The sequence below is a fragment of the Oncorhynchus mykiss genome, chromosome 9 (assembly GCF_013265735.2).
Source record: "Oncorhynchus mykiss isolate Arlee chromosome 9, USDA_OmykA_1.1, whole genome shotgun sequence".
NCBI classification, from domain to species: domain Eukaryota; kingdom Metazoa; phylum Chordata; class Actinopteri; order Salmoniformes; family Salmonidae; genus Oncorhynchus; species Oncorhynchus mykiss.
Genome location: NC_048573.1, coordinates 42,087,863 through 42,114,653, shown reverse-complemented (window position 1 = coordinate 42,114,653; position 26,791 = coordinate 42,087,863). Strand labels below are relative to the sequence as shown.

Genomic DNA, 26,791 nt, shown 5'->3' with positions numbered 1-26,791 from the left:
AGGGCGTGACACAACCTAAGTGTATGTAAACTTCCGACTTCAACTGTATGCTATTTCCAAAACTAATATTCATTGCTCAATTGTCCCCTTTATTGTTCCATTCTGAATTAGCAACCAATGCATGACGTTTGACAGGAGTCATTGGAGGCTGCAGTGGGGGAAATAGAGGGATTAGAGAGAGTAATGTATTTTGGTCACCTGTTGACAGATGAGTGGTGTCTGGTTACTCTGTTGTCATCCAGTACTGCCGTGCTATGGTCACACCTCCTCCTATACCCACTGAGTACCCTGACTTGACGTCAGGGCCGGCACTGCATCCCCTCCACGCACACTCAAAGACCCTCCACATATCTGTCATTCCTGCTTGGGACAGCAGCTAAGGCAGCAAGCAATAAGGTAATGCTTCAGCTTTACTTCCATATTCTTATATTATTAAGTATCTGCTGCTTGGCTCATTCATTAAGTATATGCTTAAAAGGAATGTACTTTAATGTACTTCCATGGAGTTGAAGGTTGGGAGTACTGATTAAATATTGACTTCCCTGGAATACTTTCAATTATATGATGTGTTGTAACAGTATATCACAGTTGATACATCATGGAATGATTAGGGTGTCTGTTGAAACGTGCATTTTCACTAATTCGCTCAAATGTCACTAACATAGATCAGCATCACTCTGATGGGCTTTCCTGTGTTGTTTTTACAGATGTCTGGAGGAATCTTCTGCCCTTTGGAGAACCTATATGACCCAGACAGTGCCAACTGCCACCCCTTGGTATGCCACTTGTGCCATGAGCAGTACGAACACCCCTGTCTACTGGATTGTTACCACACATTCTGCGCCAGTTGTCTGCGTGGCAGGGCTGTGGAAGGCAGACTCTCCTGCCCCCTCTGTGGGTAAGTAAGAATGGGCATTCCATTGATTTACTGGATGGCATAAATCACGAAAAACAGTACCAGTCAAAGTTTGGACAAACCTACTAATTTTTCTTTATTTTTAATATTTTCAATATTGTAGAATAATAGTGAAGACATCAACACAATGAAATAACACATATGGAATCATGTAGTAACCAAAAAGTGTAGATTTTTAGATTCTTCAAAGTAGCCACCCTTTGCCTTGATGACAGCTTTGCACACCCTAGGCATTTTCTCAACCAGCTTCACCTGGAATGCTTTTCCAACAGTATTGAAGGAGTTTCCACAAATGCTGAGCACTTGTTGGCTGCTTTTCCTTCACTCTGCGGTCTAACTCATCCCAAACCATCTCAATTGGGTTGAGGTCAGGTGATTGTGGAGGCCAGGTCATCTGATGCAGCACTCCATCACTCACCTTCTTGGTCAAATAGCCCTTACACAGCCCGGAGGTGTGTTGGGTCATTGTCCTGTTGAAATACAAATGATAGTCCCACTAAGCCAAACCAGATGTGATGGCGTATCGCTGCAGAGTACTGTGGTAGCCAGGCTGATTAAGTGTGCCTTGAATACTAAATAAATCACTGACAGTATCACCAGCAAAGCACCCCCACACAATCACACCTCCTCCTCCATGCTTCACAGTGGAAACCACACATTTGGAGATCATCCGTTCACCTACACTGTGTCTCACAAAGACACGGCGGTATCGCGTTTTAGGGAAGACCCGGATGCAGTGTCAAAATAACAAAAGTTTATTACTAGAACAGCAGCAGGCAAAATGACAGGTCAAGGGCAGGGCAGTAATCCAGATCAGAGTCAAAGGGACAGAACGGCAGGCAGTCTCAGGGTCAGGGCAGGCAGGCGTCAATAATCCAGGGCGGAGTGGCAAGGTACAGAACGGCAGGCAGGCTCAGGGTTAGGGCAGGCAGAATGGTCAAAACATTTTGGAACTATAGAACAAATTTGGAACTATAGAAAAAGACAGGAGCAAGGGGGAAAACGCTGGTAGGCTTGATGGACAAAATGAACTGGCAACAGACAGAGAACACAGGTATAAATACACTGGGGATAATGGGGAAGATGGGCGACACCTGGAGCGGGGTGGAGACAAGCACAAAGACAAGCACAAAGACAGGTGAAACAGATCAGTGTGTGACAGGCGGTTGGAACCAAAATAAAAAAATTGGGCTCATCAGACCGAAGGACAGATTTCCACTGGTCTAATGTCCATTGTTTGTGTTTCTTGTCCCAAGCAAGTCTCTTCTTCTTGGTGTCCTTTAGGAGTGGTTTCTTTGCAGCAATTCGACTATGAAGGCCTGATTCACGCAGTCTCAACTGACCAATTGATGTTGATATGTGTCTGTTACTTGAACTCTGTGAAGCATTTATTTGAGGCTGGTAACTCTCATGAACTTATCCTCTGCAGCAGAGGTAACTCTGGGTCTTCCTTTCCTGTGGCGGTCCTCATGAGAGCCAGTTTCATCATAGTGCTTGATGGTTTTTGCAACTGCACTTGAAGAAACCTTCAAAGTTCTTGACATTTTCTGGATTGACTGACCTTCATGTCTTAAAGTATTGATGGACTGTCGTTTCTCTTTGCTTATTTGAGCTGTTCTTGACATAATATGGACTTGGTATTTTACCAAATAAGGCTATCTTCTATATACCACCCCTACTTTGTCACAACACAACTGATTGGCTCAAACGCATTAAGACGGAATAAAATTCCACAAATTAACTTTTAACAAGGCACACCTGTTAATTGAAACGCATTCCAGGTGACTTCCTCATGAAGCTGGTTGAGCGAATGCCAAGCGTGTGCAAAGCTGTCATCAAGGTGAAGGGTGGCTACTTTGAAGAATCTCAAATATAAAATATCTATTTTTGGTTACTACATTATTCCATGTGTTATTTCATAGTTTTGATGTCTTTACTATAATTCTACAATGTAGAAAATAGTAAAAATAAAGAAAAACCCTTGAATGAGTACATGTGTCCAGACTAGGTATTCGAAGTTCTTATGGAACAAATTAGCTTTGATTTATCATATCAATGACCAACTCAGTGGCTTTGTGGTTAACATTTAAGCCCTAAGATTGGAAAGTTGGGGGTTTGTTCCACAGTCGAGTCATTCCAAGGACTGGCCCAATGGGACCTGATGCCTCACTGCCTGCCACTCAGCATTAAGGAGATGGATTAGGGGTAAGGCCCTGGAACAGACTAGCATCCAGGGCATGTACATGTACAGTGGCTTGCGAAAGTATTCACCCCCTTGGCATTTTTCCTATTTTATTGCCTTACAACCTGGAATTAATATGGATTTTGGGGGGGTTTGTATCATTTGATTTACACAACATGCCTACCACTTTGAAGATGCAAAATATTTTTTCTTGTGAAACAAAAACTAAGACAAAAAAACTGAAAACTAGAGAGTGTGTAACTATTCACTCCCCAAAGTCAATACTTTGTAGAGCCACCTTTTGCATCAATTACAGCTGCAAGTCTCTTGGGATACAGTATGTCTCTATAAGCTTGGCACATCTAGCTACTGGAATGTTTGCCCATTCTTCAAGGCAACACTTCTCCAGCCCCTTCAGGTTGGATGGGTTCCACTGGTGTACAGCAATCTTTAAGTCATACCACAGATTCTCAGGTCTGGGCTTTGACTAGGCCGTTCCAAGACATTTACATTTTTCCGCTTAAACCACTCGAGTGTTGCTTTAGCAGTATGCTTAGGGTCATTGTCCTGCTGGAAGGTGAACCTCCGTCCAAGTCTCAAATCTCTGGAAGACAAACAGGTTCCCCTCAATAATTTCCCTGTATTTAGCGCCATCCATCATTCCTTCAATTCTGACCAGTTACCCAGTCCCTGCCGATGAAAAACATCCCCACAGCATGATGATGCCACCACCATGCTTCCCTGTGGGGATGTTGTTCTCGGGGCGATGAGAGGTGTTGGGTTTGCACTGGACATAGCGTTTTCCTTGATGGCTAAAAAGCTCAATTTTAGACTCATCTGACCAGAGTACCTTCTTCCATATGTTTGGGGAGTCTCCCACATGCCTTTTGGCGAGCACCAAATGTGTTTGCTTATTTTTTTCTTTAAGAAATTGCTTTTTTCTGGCCACTCTTCCGTAAAGCCCAGCTATGTGGAGTGTACGGCTTAAAGTGGTCCTATGGACAGATACTCCAATCTCCGCTGTGGAGCTTTGCAGCTCCTTCAAGGTTATCTTTGGTCTCTTTGTTGCCTCTCTGATTAATGCCCTCCCTGCCTGGTCCGTGAGTTTTGGTGGGCGGCCCTCTCTTGGCAGGTTTGTTGTGGTGCCATATTCATTCCATTTTTTAATAATGAATTAATGATGTCTGTGGGATGTTCAAAGTTTCTGATATTTTTTTATAACCCAACCCTGATCTGTACTCCTGAATACTTCTGCAAGGCACTGTACGGTAGTTTAAGCTGCCTCATGCTACAGAAACAGGAGATAGGCTCCTGCCCCTATGGGCAGTTCTGGCTCGGACAAGGCAAACTTGTTCTAGGCTTACTTTATCATATCAATAGCTTTTGTAGTGAAATGTCCCATGGACTCTTCAACTCCATTTTCTACATCATGCCTGATGTCATTGGAAGGGCTGAAGTATTTATCATTGATGCGTGTATACTAAAAGATACCTAGAACAACATAGCCTCTCCAGTTAGTAGTGCCAGGATGAAAGTCTTACGGGATTATATGGGGGAAATAGACAGCTGCAGTGTAAATCCTGCCTTTGTTTCATCCTGCCTGGCATTGAGAACAGCTTGGTCCTAGATAGCTGGCAACTCTCAGTAAGAAGATAAAGAGAATTTGGACACCTTGACATTTGAATGATTGATCCCTCTGGGCTCAGATTACGTTAATTGCTGTGCCCTCCAGGACTGGATTATGTAACAGTGTTGTCATTATGCAGTACTGTGGATATGGATATGGTAATGTAAGTACAAACTAGTTTAGATGAGATTGTGGTGGTATTTCCAGGACGCCTATGAGTTTATTTTTGCCTGAGTCACATGAAGCTCAACTAGTACATGCTCTGTAATAAAGGATACATGCTTTGCTTTCTATGACAGCCTGTACATTTGAGATTAAGTATTCATTGGAGGTCTTCTTATGTAAGGGTGAGAGGCTACAATGGACCTTACTAAGTGTAGGACACGCCTAGTCAATAATCTAGCCCCCCTTTAAACAAAGGAAATTTGCTTTAAGCAAACGGTTTGTTTGTGACATTCATTAAATGAATGACATGGGAAATCACACTGTTATAAAGCAATAGTGTAGTTGTTGCTATTCTTGTCATTGACATTACCTTGTGTAATCAGAATTCAGAGCGATGCTATTTGTGGCTGTGTTGCCGTGAAGACTAGGTGAATACTTGGTAATGGGAGAGGCAATAGCCTACATGAGGACAATAGTTCAACAGCTGTAGCATAAGATATCCAACCCACACAGAACAAAGGGTAAAACTGCAAACACAATCACTTTGAAATATATTAGTTTGTTTCCATTTACTTTTCAGGGATCTCTTCACTTTAAGATTGTTAGTAGCCAAATGTGTTGGATCCTATTTGTAAGTTTTATGTAACCACTCTTGGTTTTGGTACAGACAACAGTCCATTGTCAAAGGCCTAAGTGCCTTACCCCAGGAGGACCGCCTGCTCAAATTCCTGGTGGATAACTCTACTGACTGTGAGGAGACTGTGCAGTGTTCAAACTGTGATCTGGAGTGCAAGAAGCAGGTATTAAGGTTTTATTAACTCTGAATGATTTATTTGAACCTTAGCCATGTATGCAAAAATGCTCCTAACAAACACAGGTTTGGATGATCACATAATTGGCGTATATATATTACTCTTACAGAATTTCCACGTGGGCGAGGATATTGGAAATGTAATCAAAGTCTACTGGACGATAACTTGGTTTTAACTAGGACAGACAAATTTATAACTGACTTTTTCCTGACATAACATAGGTACAGCAGATCCCTTTATTGTATGGGACACTTTTAAATGTGCCTTTAGAGACTATGCAATTCAGTACTCATCTATAAAATAAAAGCAATTTAGGTCAAAAGAGACCATATTAATAACAAAGGAAATTGAAAGACTAAGAGTACAGTTAGATAGCAATAAAAACTGCACCATAGAGGCACAGAATAAGTTAGAGGAAAAACAAAAAGAAATGGAGGAACTTATTCAAGAAAGTAATATATTCTAAAAATAAAGCGAACTGGATGGAATATGGGGAAAAATGCATCAAATTATTTTTCAATCATCAACATAGAAATACTACCCCCCAAAAATGTATTGAAACTTGTTACTAATGTTGGAGTCACGCATGATTCACCGAACAATATTTTGAAAGAGGAAGTAAAGTACTTTAAGAATATTCCTCCATCTCCACTAACCGAAGCTAATTGTATGGATTTTTTTCCTATTAATAATGTAGAATTAACATCTGTACAAAAGGACTCATGTGAAGGCCAAAATACACAGGAGGAACTTCTTGATGCAATTAAAGCCTTTCAATCCAGGAAAACTCCAGGGATGGATGGCATACCAGGGGATGTATAACAAACTTTTACAAATATATTCAGAGGACCACTATTAGCATGTTTTAACCACTCCTATATAAACGGTAGATTAACGGACACGCAACAAGAAGGTCTGATTTCATTAATACTGAAACAGGATCCAAGCGGTATATATATAGATCCAGTCCATTTAAAAAATTGGAGGCCTCTTACACTTCAGTGTTGTGATAAAAAATTCTAGCTAAATGCTTGGCGCATAGAGTTAAAAAGGTATTGTCAGATATTATTCATCCTAATCAGACAGGTTTTTTTTTACATGGATGATACATTGGAGATAATATAAGACAAGTACTGGAAACAATAGAATACTATGAAATTTTCGGGAAACCAAGCCTGGTTTTCATAGCTGATTTTGAAAAGGCTTTTGATAAAGTACGACTGGAGTTTATATATAAATGCCTGGAATATTTTAATTTTTGAGAATCTCTTATAAAATGGGATAAAGTTATGTATAGTAACCCTAGGTGTAAAATAGTAAATAATGGCTACATCTCAGAAAGTTTAAAACTGTCAAGAGGAGTAAAACAAGGTTATCCACTATCGACATATCTATTTATAATTGACATCGAAATGTTAGCTGTTAAAATTAGATCCAACAATTATATTAAGGGATTAGAAATATGTGGCTTAAAAACAAAGGTGTCATTGTACGCTGATGATTCATGTTTTCTTTTAAAACCACAATTAGAATCCCTCCACAGCCTCATAGAGGGTCTAGATACTTTTTCTAAACTCTCTGGATTAAAACCAAATGATGATAAGTAATATTATGTATTGGGTATTTTGCCTTAACGTGTAGTTTACCAATAAAATGGTCTGACAGGGATGTGGACATACTCGAGATACATATCCCGAAAGAAAGAAATGATCTCTCTCCAATACATTTTAATAGAAAGTTAGCAAAAATAGATAAGATCTTGTAAAGGAAAATACCTGTCTATTTGTTCAAAAATCACTCTAATTAACTCTTTAGTCATATCACTGTTTACCTATTTGCTTATGGTTTTGCCTACACCTAGTGACCTGCTTTTTAAATTATATGAACAAAAAATATTCAATTTTACTAATAATGGCAAGCCAGACAAAATTAAAAGGGCCTATTTATATAAAGAATATGATTTTGGAGGGCAGAAATGATTAAATATTAAAGCTTTAGACCTCTCACTAAAGGCATCAGTCATACAAAAGTTATACTTAAATCTTAAATGGTTCTCTCGTAAATTAGTAAGAATGTCTCACCCCATGTTCAAGAATGGCCTTTTTCTCTTTATTCAGATTACAAATGCTCCCTTTCGGTTATTTGAAAATGAAATAATCTCCAAAATATTGTTATTTTTTAAACAAGCCTCAAAAAGTTGGTTGCAATTTCAGTTCAATCCACCTGAAAAGATCGAACAAATAATACAACAAATATTGTGGTTAAACTCAAATACACTAATTGATAATAAAAAATAAAAAATTTGAGATTATAAAAAAAAAAAGGTATAATCTTTGTAAATTAGATCATAAATAGGACTGGTGGAGTTATGTCACACATGCAGCTAACACATACATATGGAAATGTCTGCTCTACCCAAAATTACAACCAACTAATTGCAGCATTACCACAAAAATGGAAGAGGCAAGTAGAAGGGGGAAAAAGTAAATACATATCAATTTCATTTAAGGACCAAAAAATTGACAACTGTGCCATATAAATTGCAAAATAGTTGGGAAGACATTTTTGATGTACCGATTCCATGGCACATTGACACACAAAACATGAATTGACACGCAAAACGACGCCAGATTCAAAACTTTGAATTTTTAAATTTAAGTTATCATACAAAATTCTTGCAACCAATTGAATGTTTTATATAAATGGGAGATACAATCTTCCCAGCTCTGCAGATTTTGCTGTGACGAGGCAGAGTCATTAGATCATTTATTTTGGTACTGTCCATATGTACCTTGTATTTCGTCACAGGTCCAGGAATGGCTGAAGAATTGCAACATTTACCCAGAACTAACACTGCAGATAGTGATTTGAAAAGTCATAGTCAATCGATCAATAATATAATCATTATTTTTGCAAAAAATGTTATCATTATTTTACAATCTGTAGAAGCTATGAGAATTGAAAGGTTCAGTACTTTTGTGAAGCATCACAGCACAGTTGAAAATATGCGGAAAATATAAATTCTAAATGGATGGGGTTAAGAGATAGATTGGAGGGGTTGAATGGAGCTAAAGGGTGGGACTAATAAAAACAAGATAACCAATGTAAAACATACGGGGTCTGTAAAATGTATATAGGTTCAGAAATGTTGTGAAATACCACAGTTACAAATAGAAATCAAACTGGATCGACATCAGAAATAGAGGAAGGCCAGGACTAAAAACAAACAAAATATAACTATTGTAAAATAGATTGTGTCTGTAAAATGTGTATAGTAAGTATAAACTGAATGAAGAAGCCTAAGTGTTATTGTTTATTAGTTTACTCCAATTGGGGGAAGGGTGGTAGGGTTTGAAGGGAATAATTAAGATATATTCTTTAAAAAAGTGTGTATGTGTGTGTACATGTGTGTATATGTGTACATGTGTGTATATGTAATGTACAGTATATGGATATGTGTATGTCTATATGTATGTATGCATGTATGTATGTAGATATATATATTTACCCCCCACCCCCACCCCAAAATATGGGGGATTGGAAATGACGCATACAATTACATTGATAGAAGAAACAATCTCCGCAATATTAAAGCTGATCCACCCCCTGAAGAAAAAAAAACAGTTTTGGTTTCATACCTGTAGTTTCTGTCTGCAGTACAAGCTTTTGAATATGTTTGTGGTCTTGTGTGTTGACAGGATGTGGAAGCAATGCACTATTGCAACACTTGTAGCCAGCCGTTGTGTGGAGCTTGCAGGGAATCAACCCACAAGGCCAAAATGTTTGCCCGCCATGATATTGTCTCCCTTGCCAAACGCACAAAGGAGGTCCACAAAAAGTGTGGTGTGTTTAAAGTCCAATCTTCTTCAAATACAGCTAGACACCTTTTATGAATAAACTAGCAGGTGCACATAACTTTTTGGTTAAGTTAAATCCAAGGCTCTCCAGCTCATATTCTCTCCTCTGAGATGACATTGTAATGACTGTCTCGCTCTCCCTGTCTGTTTGTCTGTCTGTCTACCCACAGCCCTCCATGACGAGCTATACATAATGTTCTCCACAGAGAAGAAGTCCATGCTGTGTATCAACTGTTTCAGAGACATGCAAGTGTGAGTTACAGTCACCTCCTATCCCCAATATTGTATCACTTAAATAATTAAATCAACCATTAAGCAATTGCTTTTTGTGTGTGTCCTTCAGGGAGAGCAGAGCACACTGCATTGATATTGAGACAGCATATATGCAAGGCTGTGAAAGGCTGGACCAAGCTGTCATCGTGAGTGCATTCTCTTCACACTCTGTATTACCTACTTATTCCATATTGCTGTAGAGTATACCTATAGACAATTCATGTGGGGGAACATGGTGAAGTTTAGTTTGTTGGGTGGGTGTGTGTGTATGTGGTGGTGTCCAGTGCCCTCTCGTGATGTGACCCCTGACCCCTAGGCGGTAAAAGAGCTTCAGACGTCTGCCAGGGAAGCCATCATCCTGCTGAAGGCGATGATCAGGGAGGTTCGAGAGAACGTGGATGAGGAGGAGAGCGCTATCAGCACACTGTTCAACAACATGCAGGTGAGCTGACACAGGCATCGGCCATTTTGAAAACATTCAACTCAACTCAAAGCTGGAAATTTCCCTCCATTCCAATGACAGTTTTTTTTCAATCAATCAATGTTCTTTAAAAAATTGTTGAATGTTTTTTTTGTTTTCTGACTGCAGTTTATTCTACCACAAGGTGTCACCCTTCGTGTCTTATCTCCTAAAGTAGCTGAAAGTTCAATACATTGCACATTTACATCAGAGCAAAATTTGATCAAATTGGAATGCTCAAGTAGTGCTTTTCATTTACAAACTTAACACTGAGAGGAAATGAATGTCATGTTTTATTGTAATAGTTTTAATTAGGCAGTCTAAATAATTTCATTTCATCATTTAATCTTGACACAGATAATATTGTCCTCTTTTGAAGGAAAAACTGGCAGAAAGAAAAAAGATTCTCCTGAAAGCAGCTCAAAGGTGAGAATGAATTTGACTTCAGGCTACCGTGCTTGAAAACAAGTAAAGGTGGGCGCCACAGGAGGTTGGTGGCACCTTAATTGGAGAGAACAGGCTCGTGGTAATGACTGGAGCGGAATCAGTGGAATTATATGAAATAGATCAAACACATGGTTTCCAGTTGTTTGATGCCATTCCATTTGCGCCGTTCCGACCATTATTATGAGCTGTCCTCCCTTCAGCAGCCTCCACTGCTGGGCGCAGAGTCAATCATGTTTATAATGTAATGTATAGCCTGTGCTCAGAGAAACTGTGAAATATTTGGTACTTACCGGTCATTGTTTGAATGGGCCATCCGAATACAGAACACACAGATTCAGCCTCAATGGTTGCATATAGCCATTAAAAATCGCTGTAAACTCAATAAACTCTCAGGGCAGGAAGTCTTTCCACAGACAGACACCACTTGCATCCCAAATGGCACCCTTATCCCTTTATAGTGCACTACTTTTTTACCAGGGTCCACTCTGGGTCGCACTCTACAGGATATTTGGGATGCACCCAGAGATATTGAACAGGCTAATGGCTCATCTAATGCCTGCCTATGTATCCTGTTCCACATTTATAGATCCTGCTGAGAGATTAAGGTATCCATGGCAGCAGACCAATCTAGATAAAAGCCTAATTAATGATAATAATGTGTCAAACTAGCAACATCAGGCTTGCATGGCACCACCTTGAACCCTCTAGCAGAAATGTTTCCCAAAAAGCTTTGCTTATGCTGCACAAGCTAAAGAGTAAGGATGATAATCACATGAGATTCTTGCTATTGACACGTGGGTTAAGATCATGCATGTTGTTCCACTTAGATACGGTAAGAGATCCATTTCAAATGGATTCTCTCTTGTTTTTAACAGTCAGCATGAGGAGAAAGAGAGAGCCTTCAAAGAACAGCTGTCTCATCTGGCCGCACTCTTACCCACTCTCCAGGTAATGTCCTGTCTATGGCACGCCTTTCTATCCTGGAGTGGTGATGCCTCTGTTGCATTTGTCATCCAAACGGATGGCCCATCTTGAGCAGGTGTAATATGCTCAACTCAAGCCAATGTTCTCTGCCTTTCCTCTCTCTAGGTTCATCTGGTCACTTGCTCAGCCTTTCTAAGTTCAGCCAACAAGTTTGAGTTTCTTGACATGGGATATGTATGTACAATACAGTATGATAAATAATGCCCAATCTGGTTCCATGAATCCAGAAGAGCACATACCAAAACATGAAATGTAATACTAGCAATTGTGAATACCGTTTTGAAGCAAATTACTTTAATATATGTTATCCAGCAACTGATGGAGAGACTGAAGAAGATTGTCAAACTTCCACACAGACTGAGACCAGCTCAGAGTAGCAAGGTAAGGTAAATAATTAGATGGGTGCTTATATTTGTCCTCTTTCACACATGTATACGTGTGTATTAATATGCATGTGTGATTTGGAAATATCCCAATTCCACCTGAGACACCCTCGGAGAGTGGGGTCACGGCCAGAGTCGGCCATTATCAACGGTGACTCTGGATCAGTTAGGGTAAAGTGCCTCGTTCAAAGGCACGTCGGCAGATTTTTCACCTAGTCAGCTCGGGGATTCGAACTAGTGACCTTTCGGTTAATGAAAAGACCCTCTCTTGTCATATGCCTTTTCAACTGATGTTTTGTCATATCACATCCCAAATATACACCCCATTCTATATTTCTGGTTTAGATCAACACAGAGTATCGGTCCGAGTTTGCTCGTTGCCTTGAGTCTCTGTTACTGCTGGGCCAAAGACGCTCTGTGTCCATTGCTGGGAGTGTGACTGGATTGAGTTTGGGCAATGCCAGCGGACTGTGAGTCATATTTCACTCCTACCATATGGAAATAGTGCAGACCTACACACTCAAAGGGAACATGTCATCAGCATGTTATTGGTGCTCCCAATGAGTGAAACCTCAAATTTCAAGACAGTATGCTTGTACTTCCCAAGTATGCGCTTGTCATGTTGTAAAATATCCAGCGGAAATATGAGGACCCCCTGTGCCTGATGCCCAAACTTATGTAAAGATATCGATTTATTAATTGTTTTGTGTAACTGTCCCCTCAGCCTACAGTCGTCCCTGTCCATGCCCTGCCACTCCCCAGCCATCAGTGACATGTCCCTGGGCTCGTCCGTGGTGCGGAAGCCCACCCCCCACCGCTATTTCAGCACCAAGGTCCTCCTGGCTGAGGGGGGAGAGACCCCCTTCACCGAGCACTGTCGCAACTATGAGACCAGCTACAGGGTGTGAGCTTCTACGACTCTTTTCAGTTACTGTACAGCTCTTACGATATTACTGAGGAGTTTCACAGCCAAACGCAATGTTTTGGTGTGTGTATTGGAAATACATTAGAGATGCATGGTCTATTGATTTCAATCAAGGCGCTACCCTGATTACTATACCCTGATGTAGCCCATTAAAAACCTTGCCTTCTCCTGACTCCAGACGCTGCAGATGTCCATTCAGCAGCTGAAGGACCAGGTGCAGGAGACCCACAGGGATCTGACCAAGCACCACTCCCTCATCAAGACAGACACCATGGGAGACATCCTGGATACCTCCGTGCAGATGGACAGACAGATCTCCTCTGAGTACTCTGCAGTAGAACTCATGAGGGCCATGTTTGAGGAGGTGGGAATCACTAAAGCGATCGATCAAATGTATTTATAAAGCCCTTTTAACGTCAGCTGATGTCACAAAGTGCTGTACAGAAACCCAGCCCAAAAAAAACCCAAACAGCAAGAAATGCAGATGTAGAAGCACGGTGGCAAAGAAAAACTCCCTAGGAGTTAGGATTATGAAAAGGTATTCACACAACATTGTTTATTAATGTAACCCGGCTTACCTTTTAGAGCTCATTTCCATCTTGTTATCCTTCACCATAGGTCTGGGAGACAACCTTTCAGAGGGTTGCAAATGAACAGGAAATCTATGAAGGTAATGGGGATTTTGTTTTTCTGTTAGCTGTGAGATAGCTATGGTCAAGTTGGTGTTTTATATACTGCATTTGTCCATTCTGGTTTCAGCCCAGCTTCATGATCTGACCCAGCTAAGGCAAGAGAACAGTTATCTGACCACCATCGCCAGGCAAATTGGCCCGTATATCCGATCTATCGCCAAGGTGAAGGAACGCCTTGAACCCAGGTACTGGAGCTCAATGTCACAAACTACAATGTCTTGACTAACAAGATAGTTTGGCAAATGTACAATTTACTCTGTCGAGCGGTCACAGACTGAGACGTTTCTTTCTGTCATGGGGACTGTGCAAGACATGGTTTACCACGAAGTGTTCCCTTTTCAATGTTCCCACAGACTGAAAGAGCCTAAGGAGCTGAAAGACGACCGTACAGAGGCCATGCTGAAGATCTATGAGGACACCACTGCGGCCAAAGATACTAAACTAACCATTTCAACAACACTGACGTAAGCTAGTGAGGAGATTACTGAATAACTTGTTTGGAGGACTGATTTCAATGAAAACCATACGTCTTTGTTAAACCTCTACTTTTATGCTTTACCTCAACAGAAATGACCTGACCTGTCAGCCTACCACAGATGACAACCACACTCTCAGCAACCTCTCTGATGAGGCTGCCCTCAATAATAATTTCTACTGGCCAGGGAAGCAGAAGACCACAGAGATAGCCATTTGGAAGGAGTTGTCTCCCTAAACAATTGGATAGGGGCATGGGACTTCACCAACAAAGTGCTCACCCTTGACTTACTGGATGTAAATTATATTGAATATAAAATCCAATATTTCCACATTGTGTGTAACAAGGTGTAATGTATGCTATGGTAACACCGTCACTGTGTTCAGGTTGGCTTCTTGTAGTAATTTAAGCATGCATCCATTATCCATATTAGGACTACATTGGCAACAACATGAAAGACAACCTAATGAGGAAGACAATTTTCTTAGGATAAACTTTTGATTTTATTTGACAGGACAATGGTGTTCATTCAATTCAGAAAATGTCAGTAAAGTGAAAAAAAAGTTATCAACCAAGAGTTAGATAAGTACACCCTCTGCATGATACATTTTTTATTTACCTGTAATAAACTGTAGTATTGTTATACTGTAGTGCAACACAACTGGATTTTTCCACCTTCAGCTCAGCTGTATCATGCTTTGAGCAGCAAACTATCATATGTCTGCAGCCAACTGAATGTGCTCTTATATTTATTAAAACAGAATCTCATCTGTATTCATGTAACACATGACTTTTACAGTGCTCTAGACTGTCCTAATTTCAGAAACTAACTCACACACACTCATCTTGCACAACAGTTAAGTGCTTTTGACTGTTCTAATTTCGCAAATTCTCTTTCACTCACAGACATACTCCTCTTGCACTCCATACAGTCTGGGCATACAGAGTGGAGGGCAGAGGCGACCTTTCACCTGAGACAAGCTGCGGTAGTTCAGAAGGAAGCCATGTTGGGTGTAGCTCTCTGAACCCCTTAGCCATAGGAATGCATCTTTTGGTTGGTTTTAATACACAGTGAGCATGAGGAGACAAGCACACAGAACAAATAAATAGATGGAGTGATGATCAAGTGGGGGTAGAGAGAGACTGTGTGAGAGCGAATGCATTTTAAAGATGACTATTAGTGAGTGCCCCCATTACTAAAAACCCTATGGAAGAACACCCCTGATTCATAGTCTATACCCAGGGGACATTCAGACTTACAGCAGACTGGAATAGAACAGTGAACGGATTGTCAGTGTTCCTTATGTTTTAAATGACTTACAAAGTAGATGTTTCTGACTTATTACGCCGAACCGTTTGGAGAAATCCGTGAACCAGGCTACGACTTGCTCAGGTTGTCAAATTTGCAAAAGATTTCTGATAGTACAGCTTTTTGATCCTGAGTGGACATGGGATATGTGAATTTAAAATCAGGGGTTGGAACCAAAGTTTTCTAAAAAAAAATAATAATTTCCCCCATTCCATTCCACAGTTCCGATCAGCAAAATACATCTCTGAACCGGTCTTAAACCTGTGACATTTTTTAATATATTTTTTTTACATTTAGCTCATTAGAATGACTTCAGCAATCAGTGCAGATAGAGCAGGCAAGCTAGTTGTTTACATGCGTGATGGACAGACCAGTGTAGCCTATGGCGCAAGATGCTACTTAAAATTTACAGGTGGGGGGAGAGCGAGCGGGTTGAGCAGGCTTGAAGCGCTGGCCCTCTTTAAGACATGCATTATCTGAATTAGGTTCACAGAATTTTCCCTAGGAGAGACTTTGAGCTAGCTAGCTCACACGCTTGTGTGAAGAGCAGCACCAGAATTAAACACACAGCTTACCTTTTTGTAGTTAACAAATCCAATCTAAAACTCAACTAGGCCTATAGTATCTTTAACTAGCATTGAAAAAGTTAATCCACTTCTCTAATTAAAAAGATCTCTCCCTATCTTCTCATGCTTCTAAGTTCAGTACAGTAGCCTATGCTTCAGGTGGGGGAGGGGCAGGTAACCTAAACATGCACAGGCAAAGATTTTTAGTTTGCAGGCAGACGCTGGAATAAGTTTCAGTGATAGAGAGGGCTCTGCACATGCGCTTTGTTTCGTTTCTTTTGTGGGATGAAAAAAAAAAAAAAAAAAATGGCTAGAATGTTAACCGGTTCGCATGCTTTTAAAATAACGGTTCTGTTCCGGAACAGTATGGATTGCTTTCGTTCCCGATTCAGTTCCTTCATTTTATTTTCCAGTTTTGTTCCCTGAACCGGGTCCAACACATTTAAAATAAATCATTTTGGGTAAGGATGCATCAGTATAGAAATTCTGGGCCGTTACCTATAACCAATATTTTCTCATGGCATATTTTGACATTTGATTACCATCAAAAGGCATTTTATAATTTATGAAAAGTTCATTAACTTATGGGGCAAAGACCATGTTGCAAGCAACCACTTTGCTGCCATTTTGGGAAATTTTTGTAAATGTACAACAGTCACACAGAAATAAATGCTTCTTAGCGCAGATTTACCTACTGGGAAAGAATATGTACGAGGGCAGTTGAAATTGTGCATCCCTAATCTTGTGTAAAACTATTGTTGTAAACGCTGAGACCTAATAATGATGACTTAGTGATAAGCCAGACAAACAAGGAATAGCAGACACTCGACCAGGCTCATTACAGCACTTTGATTCAGTAACACAAGCTAAAAATCCATTCAGCATCCACTGAAGAAACTCAACTCCTCCCTATGGAAAACACAGAAAAGGGAAACATTGGAGATGAAAAAAAATGAAGAAAAAAAATAACTCTTAGTAGTCAAACTAACCAAACCAAAGACGTGGTTGGATGTGTGCAATAGATATACAACATTGGGGGGTGTCGTTTCTTTTTGAGTGAGTCCGTCTACCCAGGTTTTTGGGGAGCCCTTTACCACGCTCGTAGGTGTCAGTCTCCGTGAGCTCTAGACCCCTCCAGGGCGGGCGACCACAAGGGCTAATCCACAGTATGCTGACCAGGGCTGCCCCTCACAGTGCCTGTCTGTCTGCCATGTTCATACATCCAGGACCCCATCTCTCACACCTAGGAGCTGTTGATGCGGATGCCTGAAATAAAGGGCAGGCCGGTGCCCACCTTCTTCTTGTATTCCAGGTAGTCCTCTCCAAAGAAATGGAGGAGAGAGAGCTCCTCCTCCTCGATCCGTTCACGGAAGAAGCGCCAACTGGCCATGGTGTAACCCGCGATGCAGACAGGGTTGCACAGCATCACCTGGAACATTGGACACGGAAAAGTAAAATCAGTGGAGTGGGCTTGATTGTAACATGTTTTAAGAAAAATTGACATTTTAGGCATGTACCTGTGTGCCAATGCTCCAGTAGAACCAGCCCACGTAGGACGGGTGTCTGAAGAAGGCATAGACCCCATCGGTGACCAGCACGTGGCTCTGGGCCTTCTCGTTCTGGACGATGTGGTTAAAGTTAGAGCCAGCCGTCAGCATGGCAGACTTACGCAGGAAGTCCCCACACAGCACCATCACCAGGCCCACCAGGCTGAGCCAGCTCAGCTGCTTCAGCTCTGAGACAAGAGGGAAAAGGTTCAGAGCCAATTGAGACATTTCACTCCTCCTGTGACAACATGTCATGCCATTTCAACTGACATGAAAAGTCATTGGCTGCGTTCCAGGCTGACTACGGCTCAATCCCAATACTCCTTAGCCCTCCCCTCCATTTTGCACGATCCCGCGAGCCACATTGAGTCGGAGTGGTGTTCCAATTAAAATTTGAGCGAGGGGGTAGAGCCTTTTCAGCCCTCCAAATTAAGAAAATCAACATGCAGACTTCCTATTGAGTGGTTATTAAAACTACCATAAAGTCCTGCAACCCAAGGCTCTAAAGTTGCTTCAGGAAGGTGGCTGACAAGAATACTAGGATAGAAGGAAATGTAATTAATTATAACTTCCCAACAAATCATGCAAAGTATTTACATTTAAGATGAATATGTTAGTTCATGTAGAGAACAATTATAATGCACATTTCTTGGTCATAAAGTTAATTTACAAAAATAACTATTTAACAAGCTAGCAACAACTAGCTAACTAACTATACATTTAGGTTTCTATACAGGCATTTGACATTTGTATGAATTGTAATTCATGTTGTAGGGACGCCTGAGCAAACCAGGCTGTCATCTGTGAAACCCAATGTATGTAAAGAATCTCGCTAACGAAAGCATCTACTGCAAATGTTATGTACAATTTTGTAAGCTTGCCTTCCTGTTCATAAAAAAAATTAAAAATAATACTTCAATCACTTGTAATTGTTCTTTATTGTAGTTAGTAACATAAGAGACTGAAGATATTTGCCAATGCAGGTAACGTAGCAGTAGATAACTATTTTCTTCCTTATTGTATAGTGGAGGATAAAAAGACCGGTATGCTATGGATGTGTCGGTGTATGGACCCTTACACATTTGGTAAAAAATTATTTAAAAAATGTTCAGAACAGTGATTTTAATTGTTCTAGCTACAATGCCTCCACTGTTAAGGACTGAGTGAAGGGAACGCAACTGTTACATGCCAAACTGCTATGGAATGAAAGTCCTGCTTCAGTACTACTCCACATTGAACCACCGCCAGAGGATGGGTACATTACAGGCACGTTGTTTTTCATTTGATGCTCATATGGTAAGTATGTATTTGCTGCATGAGAAATATAAGAAAAGCTATTACTGCAGCCAGTACTGGCTCATCGTCAGTTAATTGCGTGGTATCCGTTGGCAGTATCTGACGAGTGAAAGGGAAAAGTGGATACCGAGCCAGTTGTACAACTGAAGTGTCTAACGCATTTAACCCAACCCCTCTGAATCAGAGAGGTGCAGAGGGCTCCCTTATATCGACATCCATGTCATCGACACAAGCGATGTAATGATGTCCCATTCCCTAGGCCTAATTAGTTGCTCCGTTTTCGAGTGTCACTCCCCCCCCAAACGAGAGACACTCGAAAACAAAGGGGAGGGCTAACAGGAGTATTGGGATTGAGCCTACATTGCAGACACCTGCCTGCGCAGAATGACGTGGTATGCAACCATTGGTTGATGCAATGCAATACCAGCTATGTAGTCAGGCTGGAACGCAACCATTGAGCACAAGTGTGGTATGAGGAAAGACCTGGGATAGAGAGCTTCTCTATAGTGAACTCCACCCATGAGGAGACGGCAGCCACGGTGTACTCCACACTGTGGTTGAGCAGGAATGAGTCCAGAGACAGGCTGCGGGGGTTAATGATGGCCGTCACCAAGTACTCAGAGTAGTGGAAGAAAGACATGGAACACATGTACCTGCAAATACATCCATTGACTGAGAACTATGCATAAACAGGTATCAAACTAACATCAATTAGTTTTGTGTGTGACAGAGAGTATGTACAGGTGCTGGATGCTTACCAGCCAAAGTGTGTCCATGTAGTTTGGGAAAAGCTTATGATCAAGCCACACCCAAAAGTAAAACCAAGGAAGCAGGCTCGCACAGCAACCTGGGAGATAAGAGCATGCTCCGATAACCTTTCTAACTTGAACTTGTGAAACTACAAAGCTGGCTCCAAATCAACAGCTAAGACAATAACATAAGTGGGCCATGCCGAAGGTTGACTTCAATAGTGTTATCTAGCTTACCGTTAAATTAGAGTTCTACTTTAGGCAATCAGGGTGACAGCTGTCTCAATCCAATTCAGCTAATAGGATTAGCCAGCTAACATTAGCACAATACATTGTCAGAAAGAAGCGCGCCAATTAATAACTGATCATTTAGAATAAGCCTAGCTAGCCGAATGCCGTTTTGAATGGGCAAATACAACATAAAATCAAGATGGCTAGCTAAGTAGCTTAGCTAATGTTACTGCTAGCCATCTTGTTTCAGACGTTAGCTAGCTACTACTGTAGCTCTTACCTTATATAGAGGTCCCTTATATATGATTAGCAAGAAGCCATTGAGAACAGCGATGTACACCGCAATAGCTATTTTCCCCCTCACTCCAGTGAGATAGTCGAATACCCAGTCAAGGTGTCCAGCGAATGTTCTAATAAGGGGAATTATAACAACGCCAAGCCCTAAAATAAAGCTTATAATACTTATTTTTCCCTCTAATGCCAACTTATTGCCTGCCATGATGAAGTAACGTTACTCCCTATGGGCTCTCGCGAGTTTTCCACAATCACAGAACTTCCTCATTAATCTTGGCTCAGTTCCAGGAGGTGACGCTGCGTAGATGATCAAATCAGATTTTATTTGTCACATGCTCCGAATACAACATTGAAATGCTTACTTTACAAGCCCAACAATGCAGTTAAAAAAAAAAAAAACGTGTTAAGAAAGTATGTACTAAAATAAACTGAAGTAAAAAAAAATATACATATAATAATAATATAATACAAATAAAATAACAGTAATAATGCTCTATGCAGGGTCAATGTGGGCACAGGTTTGTCGAGGTAATTGAGGCACTATGGACAGTACCAGTCAAAAGTTTGGACACACCTACTCATTCTAGGGGTTTTCTTTATTTTTACTATTTTCTACATTGTTGAATAATAGTGAAGACATCAACAGTATGAAATAACCCACATGGAATCATGTAGAAACCAAAAAAGTGTTAAACAAATCAAAATATATTTTAGATTTTTCAAAGTAGCCACCCTTTGACAGATTTGCACACTACAAAGTAGAAAATAGTAAAAATAAAGAAAAATCATTGAATAAGTAGGTGTGTCCAAACTTTGTATTAGTACTGTACATGTAGGTAGAGGTAAAGTGACTATGCATAGATAATTAACAGAGAGTAGCAGCAGTGAACATAGTCTGTGTAGCCATTTTATTATCTGTTCAGGAGTCTTATGGCTTGGGGGTAGAAGCTGTTAACCTCCACGGGATTGGGTCCCAGGACATAGACATATCTGATATGGGCAGAAAGCTTAAATCTTGTTAACCTAACTGCACTCTCCAATTTACAGTAGCTATTACAGTGAAATAATACCATGCTATTGTTTTGGGAGAGTGCACAATTATGAACTTTAAAATGCATTAATAAACCAATTAGTCACATTTGGGCAGTCTTGATACAACATTTTGAACAGATATGCAATTGTTCATTGAATCAGTCTAAAACTTTGCACATACACTGCTGCCATCTAGTGGCCAAAATCTAAATTGTGCCTTGGCTGGAATAATTATGGACTTTCTCTTGCATTTCAAAGATGATGGTACAAAAAAACAAATGCACATGTTTTTTTCTTTGTATTATCTTTTACCAGATCTAATGTGTTATATTCTCCGACATGAATTTCACATTTCCACAAACTTCAAAGTGTTTATTTTCAAATGGCATCAAGAATATACATATCCTTGCTTCAGGTCCTGAGCTACGGGCAGTTAGATTTGGTTATGTCATATTAGGCGAAAATTGAAAAAGGTTTGGATCCTTAAGAGGTTTAAGAAACCTTTTGGACCTAGACTTGGTGCTCCGGTACCACTTGCCGTGCAGTAGCAGAGAGAACAGTCTTTGACTAGGGAGGCTGGAGTCTTTGGCAATTTTTAGGGTCTTCCTCTCACACCACCTTGTATGGAGGTCCTGGGTGGCAGGAAGCTTGGCCCCAGTGATGTACTGGGCCGCTAACACTACCCTCTGTAGTGCCTTGCGGTCGGAGCCCGAGCAGTTGCCATACCAGGCGGTGATGCAAGCAGTCAGGATGCTCTCGATCGTGTAGCTGTATAACCTTTTGAGGATCTGAGGACCAATGCCAAATCTTTTCAGTCTCGTGAGGGGGAATAGGCATTTTCGTAACCTCTTCACGGCTGTCTTGGTGTGTTTGGACCATGATAGTTAGTTGGTGATGTGGACACCAAGGAACTTGAAGCTCTCAACCTGCTCAACTACAGCCCCGTCGATGAGAATGGGGGTGTGCTCGGCCCTCCTTTTCCTGTAGTCTATGATCATCTCCTTTGTCTTGATCACGTTGAGGGAGAGTTTGTCATCCTGGCACCACACTGCCAGGTTTCTTGACTGTAGATGGGGCTATAAAGCCATATAATCCAACCTCTCTCTATTTGAGGTCTAGCTAATCTTTTTTGACCAGGCATCACTTTTTTTAAATGGAGGGGAACTGTTTTTAGTAATGCTTAGGCTGTCTAGCAGAGGACATAGCACAGACTGAGATATCTCATCTGTCATGAATTTACCATACTGTTCACAGGAAACAAATTCAATAAATGGTAGTGGTCAGTCCAACAGACAAATTAGACTGCTGCTTAATTTTTGTGAATGGGAACAAGATGTGATACTCAACAGCCTGTTGAAACCAAAATGTATCATTATTCAAAATGTACTGTATGAAGGAAACATTGCATTTATTACCCAGATAAGACGGAGTATCATTCACATAAAATAATAGACAGATAAACATTACATCTCTCATTTGCTTGTTTTGGCTACTAGCAATATGCAAACAGTGTGTGTTTTGTGTGTGTGTGTGTGTGTGTGTGTGTGTGTGTGTGTGTGTGTGTGTGTGTGTGTGTGTGTGTGTGTGTGTGTGTGTGTGTGTGTGTGTGTGTGTGTGTGTGTGTGTGTGTTGGGTTGAATTTGTGACTGCTTGGATGAATAGGTTACATGGACATATGCAAAGACTGGTGGGCTGGTAGAGCTGAAAATGGAGAACTATTATGTACTACCGGTTATTAGGGAAACACTTATTGAAGAAATCCTGATCCATAGATGTTGAGGTCATTTTTGGTGGATTTAAAATATTTTAAGTTGTCAAGTTATTTAGTAAGTAATGGTGCAGAAATTGACAACATCAAAAATAACAAAAAAAGCAGACATCATCAGTTTTTTTACAACAAAATGTTTACATTGGATATCAAAAATATAATTTCCCTTGTGATTTAACCTACCACGAGGCTCTATTATTTAAGCTTCATTTAACTAGGCAAGTCAGTTGAGAACAAAGTCTTATTTACAATGACTGCCTACTGTACCCCGGCCAAACCCTAACAATGCCGGGCCAATTGTGCGACGCCCTATGGGACTCCCAATCACGGCCGATTGTGACACAACCTGGATTCAAATCAGGGTCTGTAGGGACGCCTCTAGCACTAAGATGCAGTGCCTTAGACCGCTGCGCCACTCGGGAGCCCACCATAGCTCTACCATAACCTATACTTATTTCAACTCATTGTTCCTTTGTATACATGCAGGAATATGGTTTTCAGTAATAACTCTTTCCTCAGAGAGTAGTCTTCATGTGACCATCTCAGCAAAAAAATATTAAAACAAAATGGCATACAATTAACGGCATATACATACAGCACAGACTAAAATCTCTGTCTTTACAAAAGACCATTAACTTTGAATCTATTGTTTAAAAAATATATGTCTGGAAATATATACACATATTGTTGAAAAATGATCCCAATCATTTCAGTTGCAAAATAGTACATATCAATTGAAATAGTCCAAATAATAGTTAAATAAAGGTTACATTTAAAAAAATATATAATAATAATCTTTAGCTCTTCCAGGTGTGTAGAGATGACGACAGATTTGGTGTGAGAGTAACTTTGCATAGGGTACAGAAACTGCTCAGTGTTACCATGCTCAGTCCCACTGCTGGTCTTGGTGTTTCCATGGAGATCCACACTGGATCAACAGTGGGACAATATCTTCAGCAGGTAATGGAGACAGTCATAGAGTATCTCTGGAGTACTTTGAGTAGTTGTTGTGGAAGAGCAGGGGCCTCCTGACTGAGAAGAAAGAGTCTGTGCTGGAGACCCTGTTGTGGAGTTGGCTCTCGAGTGCCGTGCGAAGCTTCTCCACCCTATCAGTGTATTTCCTCTCAAGGATCATAACTTTACCCCTGTGGGAGCAGAGAAAGGAAACATGAGTTAAACAGCCCTACAACATATAGCTCCTGTATGCTTAATTGAAAGACATCCTCATCAGTTCAATATGGTCCATTTGATGTCGTCCCTTATGTTGGATGTGCTGTAAGGTTTTGTATATTGCCTGCTTTGAAATGAGGATGACTCAGTGTGCTTTCAGTGTGCAATGTCTCTGATTTTTAACCTCATTTTCCTTTACCTTTATATCAGCTCTCACTACGCTTTAATGTGATGCAGCTTCTCATAGTATAGCAATCACGAGGCCCTCGTGACAATAGAAAGTGCACAAATTGCTTGAATTAATTCAATACAATGGCCCTGATCCAAATGAACAGGTGGGAGCTGCCCTTAAAAATGCCCGCTTCCCCCCTCCCATTCGTATGTGTTATGGATGGGAACTAACCAATGAGCATTGACTACAACTGATACGTGGTGGGAACGTAGTGAGAACATGGAGTACATCCTCTGTCTGTGGACATTTCACATGTTCATTGGAGATGTTAAGCATGAAGTGTCCATGGCAGAGAAATGCATTTTCACTCCAAATTCCTTTACTGTGAACATTGCTAGAGTACTCAAGTAAGATCCATTTCATTGCATCATATAAACTATTAAATAAAAATAATTGAATACAAATTGACATTGTAGTGCTAATACAATTGTAATAAGGGTGGTATTGGTATTAGTAATTTGTGTTGACTATTTGATTCGGTGGTAATAGTATAACACAACATGTTTTTTTATCTTGTATTTTCATATATTTAGTCAAAAAGTCATTATAATATCTAAAAGACTTTGAAGTTTGACTTTTTAATTGCCCTTTTCCTACATTCTCACGCTTTCTATTTCATCTCCCTGAGCAGGTCTCACGTGGCCCATTGGGTGATTATAGTGTCCCATCTGTCCAGATGGTGTGCCTGTGAAAGCTGGTTGACTGCACTGTGGCTGGGCAGGAGGGAGGAGGGAGTAGAAGGGCCTTGGTCACTTGAGCTTTGTGTGACGGGGCACACTTCCTTTGTGTGTCCGCCCCAGTGTCATTAACACTGAAGTGTGGGAAACTCGGGACCATGGCAGCTCTCACGTTCCACTTGGGTAGGAAGGGAGCTTGTGACTGGGACGCAGCCAGCGGCAGGCAGGACGGGCAGCTGTGTGTGTGTTTGTGTCTAAAAGTTGTGGTGCCTGCATTTCTATCAGTAGACGTGAAAGTGTGCTAAAAGAGTAACAGTCCATATCTACATGTGGAGCTTTCCAAAACTCAATTCTGGATATATTAATGGGTTGATGTGAAGATTTTTCATGGCAGTAACTGCTACAACTGTGCAATGTTTATAACTCACAGAAATCTACTACCTGACAAATATACAGACCACACCAAAGACTACCTTTATTTATTATTATATTTTTCACCTTTATTTAACCAGGTTGGCCAGTTGAGAACAAGTTCTCATTTACAACTGCGACCTGGCCAAGATAAAGCAAAGCAGTGTGACACAGACAACAACACAGAGTTACACATGGAATAAACAAACGTACAGTCAATAACACAATAGAGAAAAAAAAGTCTATATACAGTGTGTGCAAATGGCATGAGGAGGTAAGGCAGTAAATAGGCCATAGTAGCGAAGTAATTACAATTTAGCAAATGAAACACTGGAGTGATAGATAAATGTTGTCCTATCATTACATCATTACATCTTTACATGACATTACACCAAAGACCCAAGGATTTTGAATAGCTCATGGATATGAACAATTTAGGCTATTGGAAACAACCTGCTCCATGAAGCTAGTGGACAACACAGTAGCTCCATGTGCTGTTAGACTCACAGCCCTGCCCCAGATCTCTCAGTCTCACACCTACTGTATTTGTGCCCTGTCCCGAAACACTTGCTCACTCTTTATTCTGTGATAATGGCAGAAGATGAGCAAACTCCTTCCTCTGGGGTCACCACTTTCTCAGATCCATAACGACACCATGTCAGCCCCCCTCCCTCCCCTCCCTTTCCCTCCCAGCCTTCCTCTCCCTCCCCATCTATTCAATTCAATTCAAGGGGCTTTATTGGCATGGGAAACATATGATAACATTGCCAAAGCAAGTGAAGTAGATAATATACAAAAGTGAAATAAACAATAAAAATGAACAGTAAACATTACACATACAGAAGTTCCAAAATAATAAAGACATTACAATGGTCATACAGTGTTGTAATGATGTACAAATGGTTAAAGTACAAAAGGGAAAATAAATAAACATAAATATGGGTGGTATTTACATTGGTGTTTGTTCTTCACTGGTTGCCCTTTTCCTGTGGCAATAGGTCACATATCTTGCTGCTGTGAATGGCACACTGTGGTATTTCACCCAGTAGATATGGGAGTTTATCAAAATTGGGTTTGTTTTCGAATTCTTTGTGGATCTGTGTAATCTGAGGAAGATATGTGTCTCTAATATGGTCATACATTTGGCAGGAGGTTAGGAAGTGCAGCTCAGTTTCCACCTCATTTTGTAGGCAGTGTGCACATAGCCTGCCTTCTCTTGAGAGCCAGGTTTGCCTACGGAGGCCTTTCTCAATAGCAAGGCTATGCTCACAGTGGTCAGGTATTCTATTCTCTGTTAACGACCAAACAGCA

General features: G+C 40.7%; 2 protein-coding genes across 3 annotated transcripts; one reads left to right on the top strand and one right to left on the bottom strand.

Annotated features, from left to right (window-relative positions):
* The first annotated feature begins 288 nt into the window (after nt 1-288).
* Nucleotides 289-16,384, top strand: rnf207b (ring finger protein 207b). Its single transcript, XM_021615734.2, has 18 exons — nt 289-396; nt 708-898; nt 5,558-5,690; nt 9,401-9,545; nt 9,730-9,811; nt 9,903-9,978; nt 10,149-10,274; nt 10,672-10,718; nt 11,615-11,687; nt 11,829-11,897; nt 12,036-12,104; nt 12,452-12,576; nt 12,831-13,008; nt 13,210-13,395; nt 13,650-13,701; nt 13,791-13,908; nt 14,077-14,187; nt 14,291-16,384. The coding sequence occupies exons 2-18, from the start codon at nt 708-710 to the stop codon at nt 14,433-14,435; spliced, it is 1,926 nt and encodes a 641-aa protein (XP_021471409.1). The 5' UTR covers nt 289-396; the 3' UTR covers nt 14,436-16,384.
* On the bottom strand, nt 14,705-20,466 carry LOC110532118 (protein-S-isoprenylcysteine O-methyltransferase). 2 transcript variants are annotated; one of them, XM_021615735.2, is made up of 5 exons: nt 20,177-20,466; nt 19,675-19,763; nt 19,400-19,569; nt 17,591-17,808; nt 14,705-17,502 (listed from the first exon to the last, which is right to left on the bottom strand). In XM_021615735.2, exons 1-5 carry the CDS (start codon nt 20,393-20,395, stop codon nt 17,317-17,319), a joined length of 882 nt encoding a protein of 293 aa, XP_021471410.1. In that variant the 5' UTR covers nt 20,396-20,466; the 3' UTR covers nt 14,705-17,316. The 2 variants fall into 2 exon arrangements, with proteins under 2 accessions (XP_021471410.1, XP_021471411.1); XM_021615736.2 differs by lacking the exon at nt 20,177-20,466 and adding an exon at nt 19,903-20,166.
* Between the last annotated feature and the right edge of the window lie 6,325 nt (nt 20,467-26,791).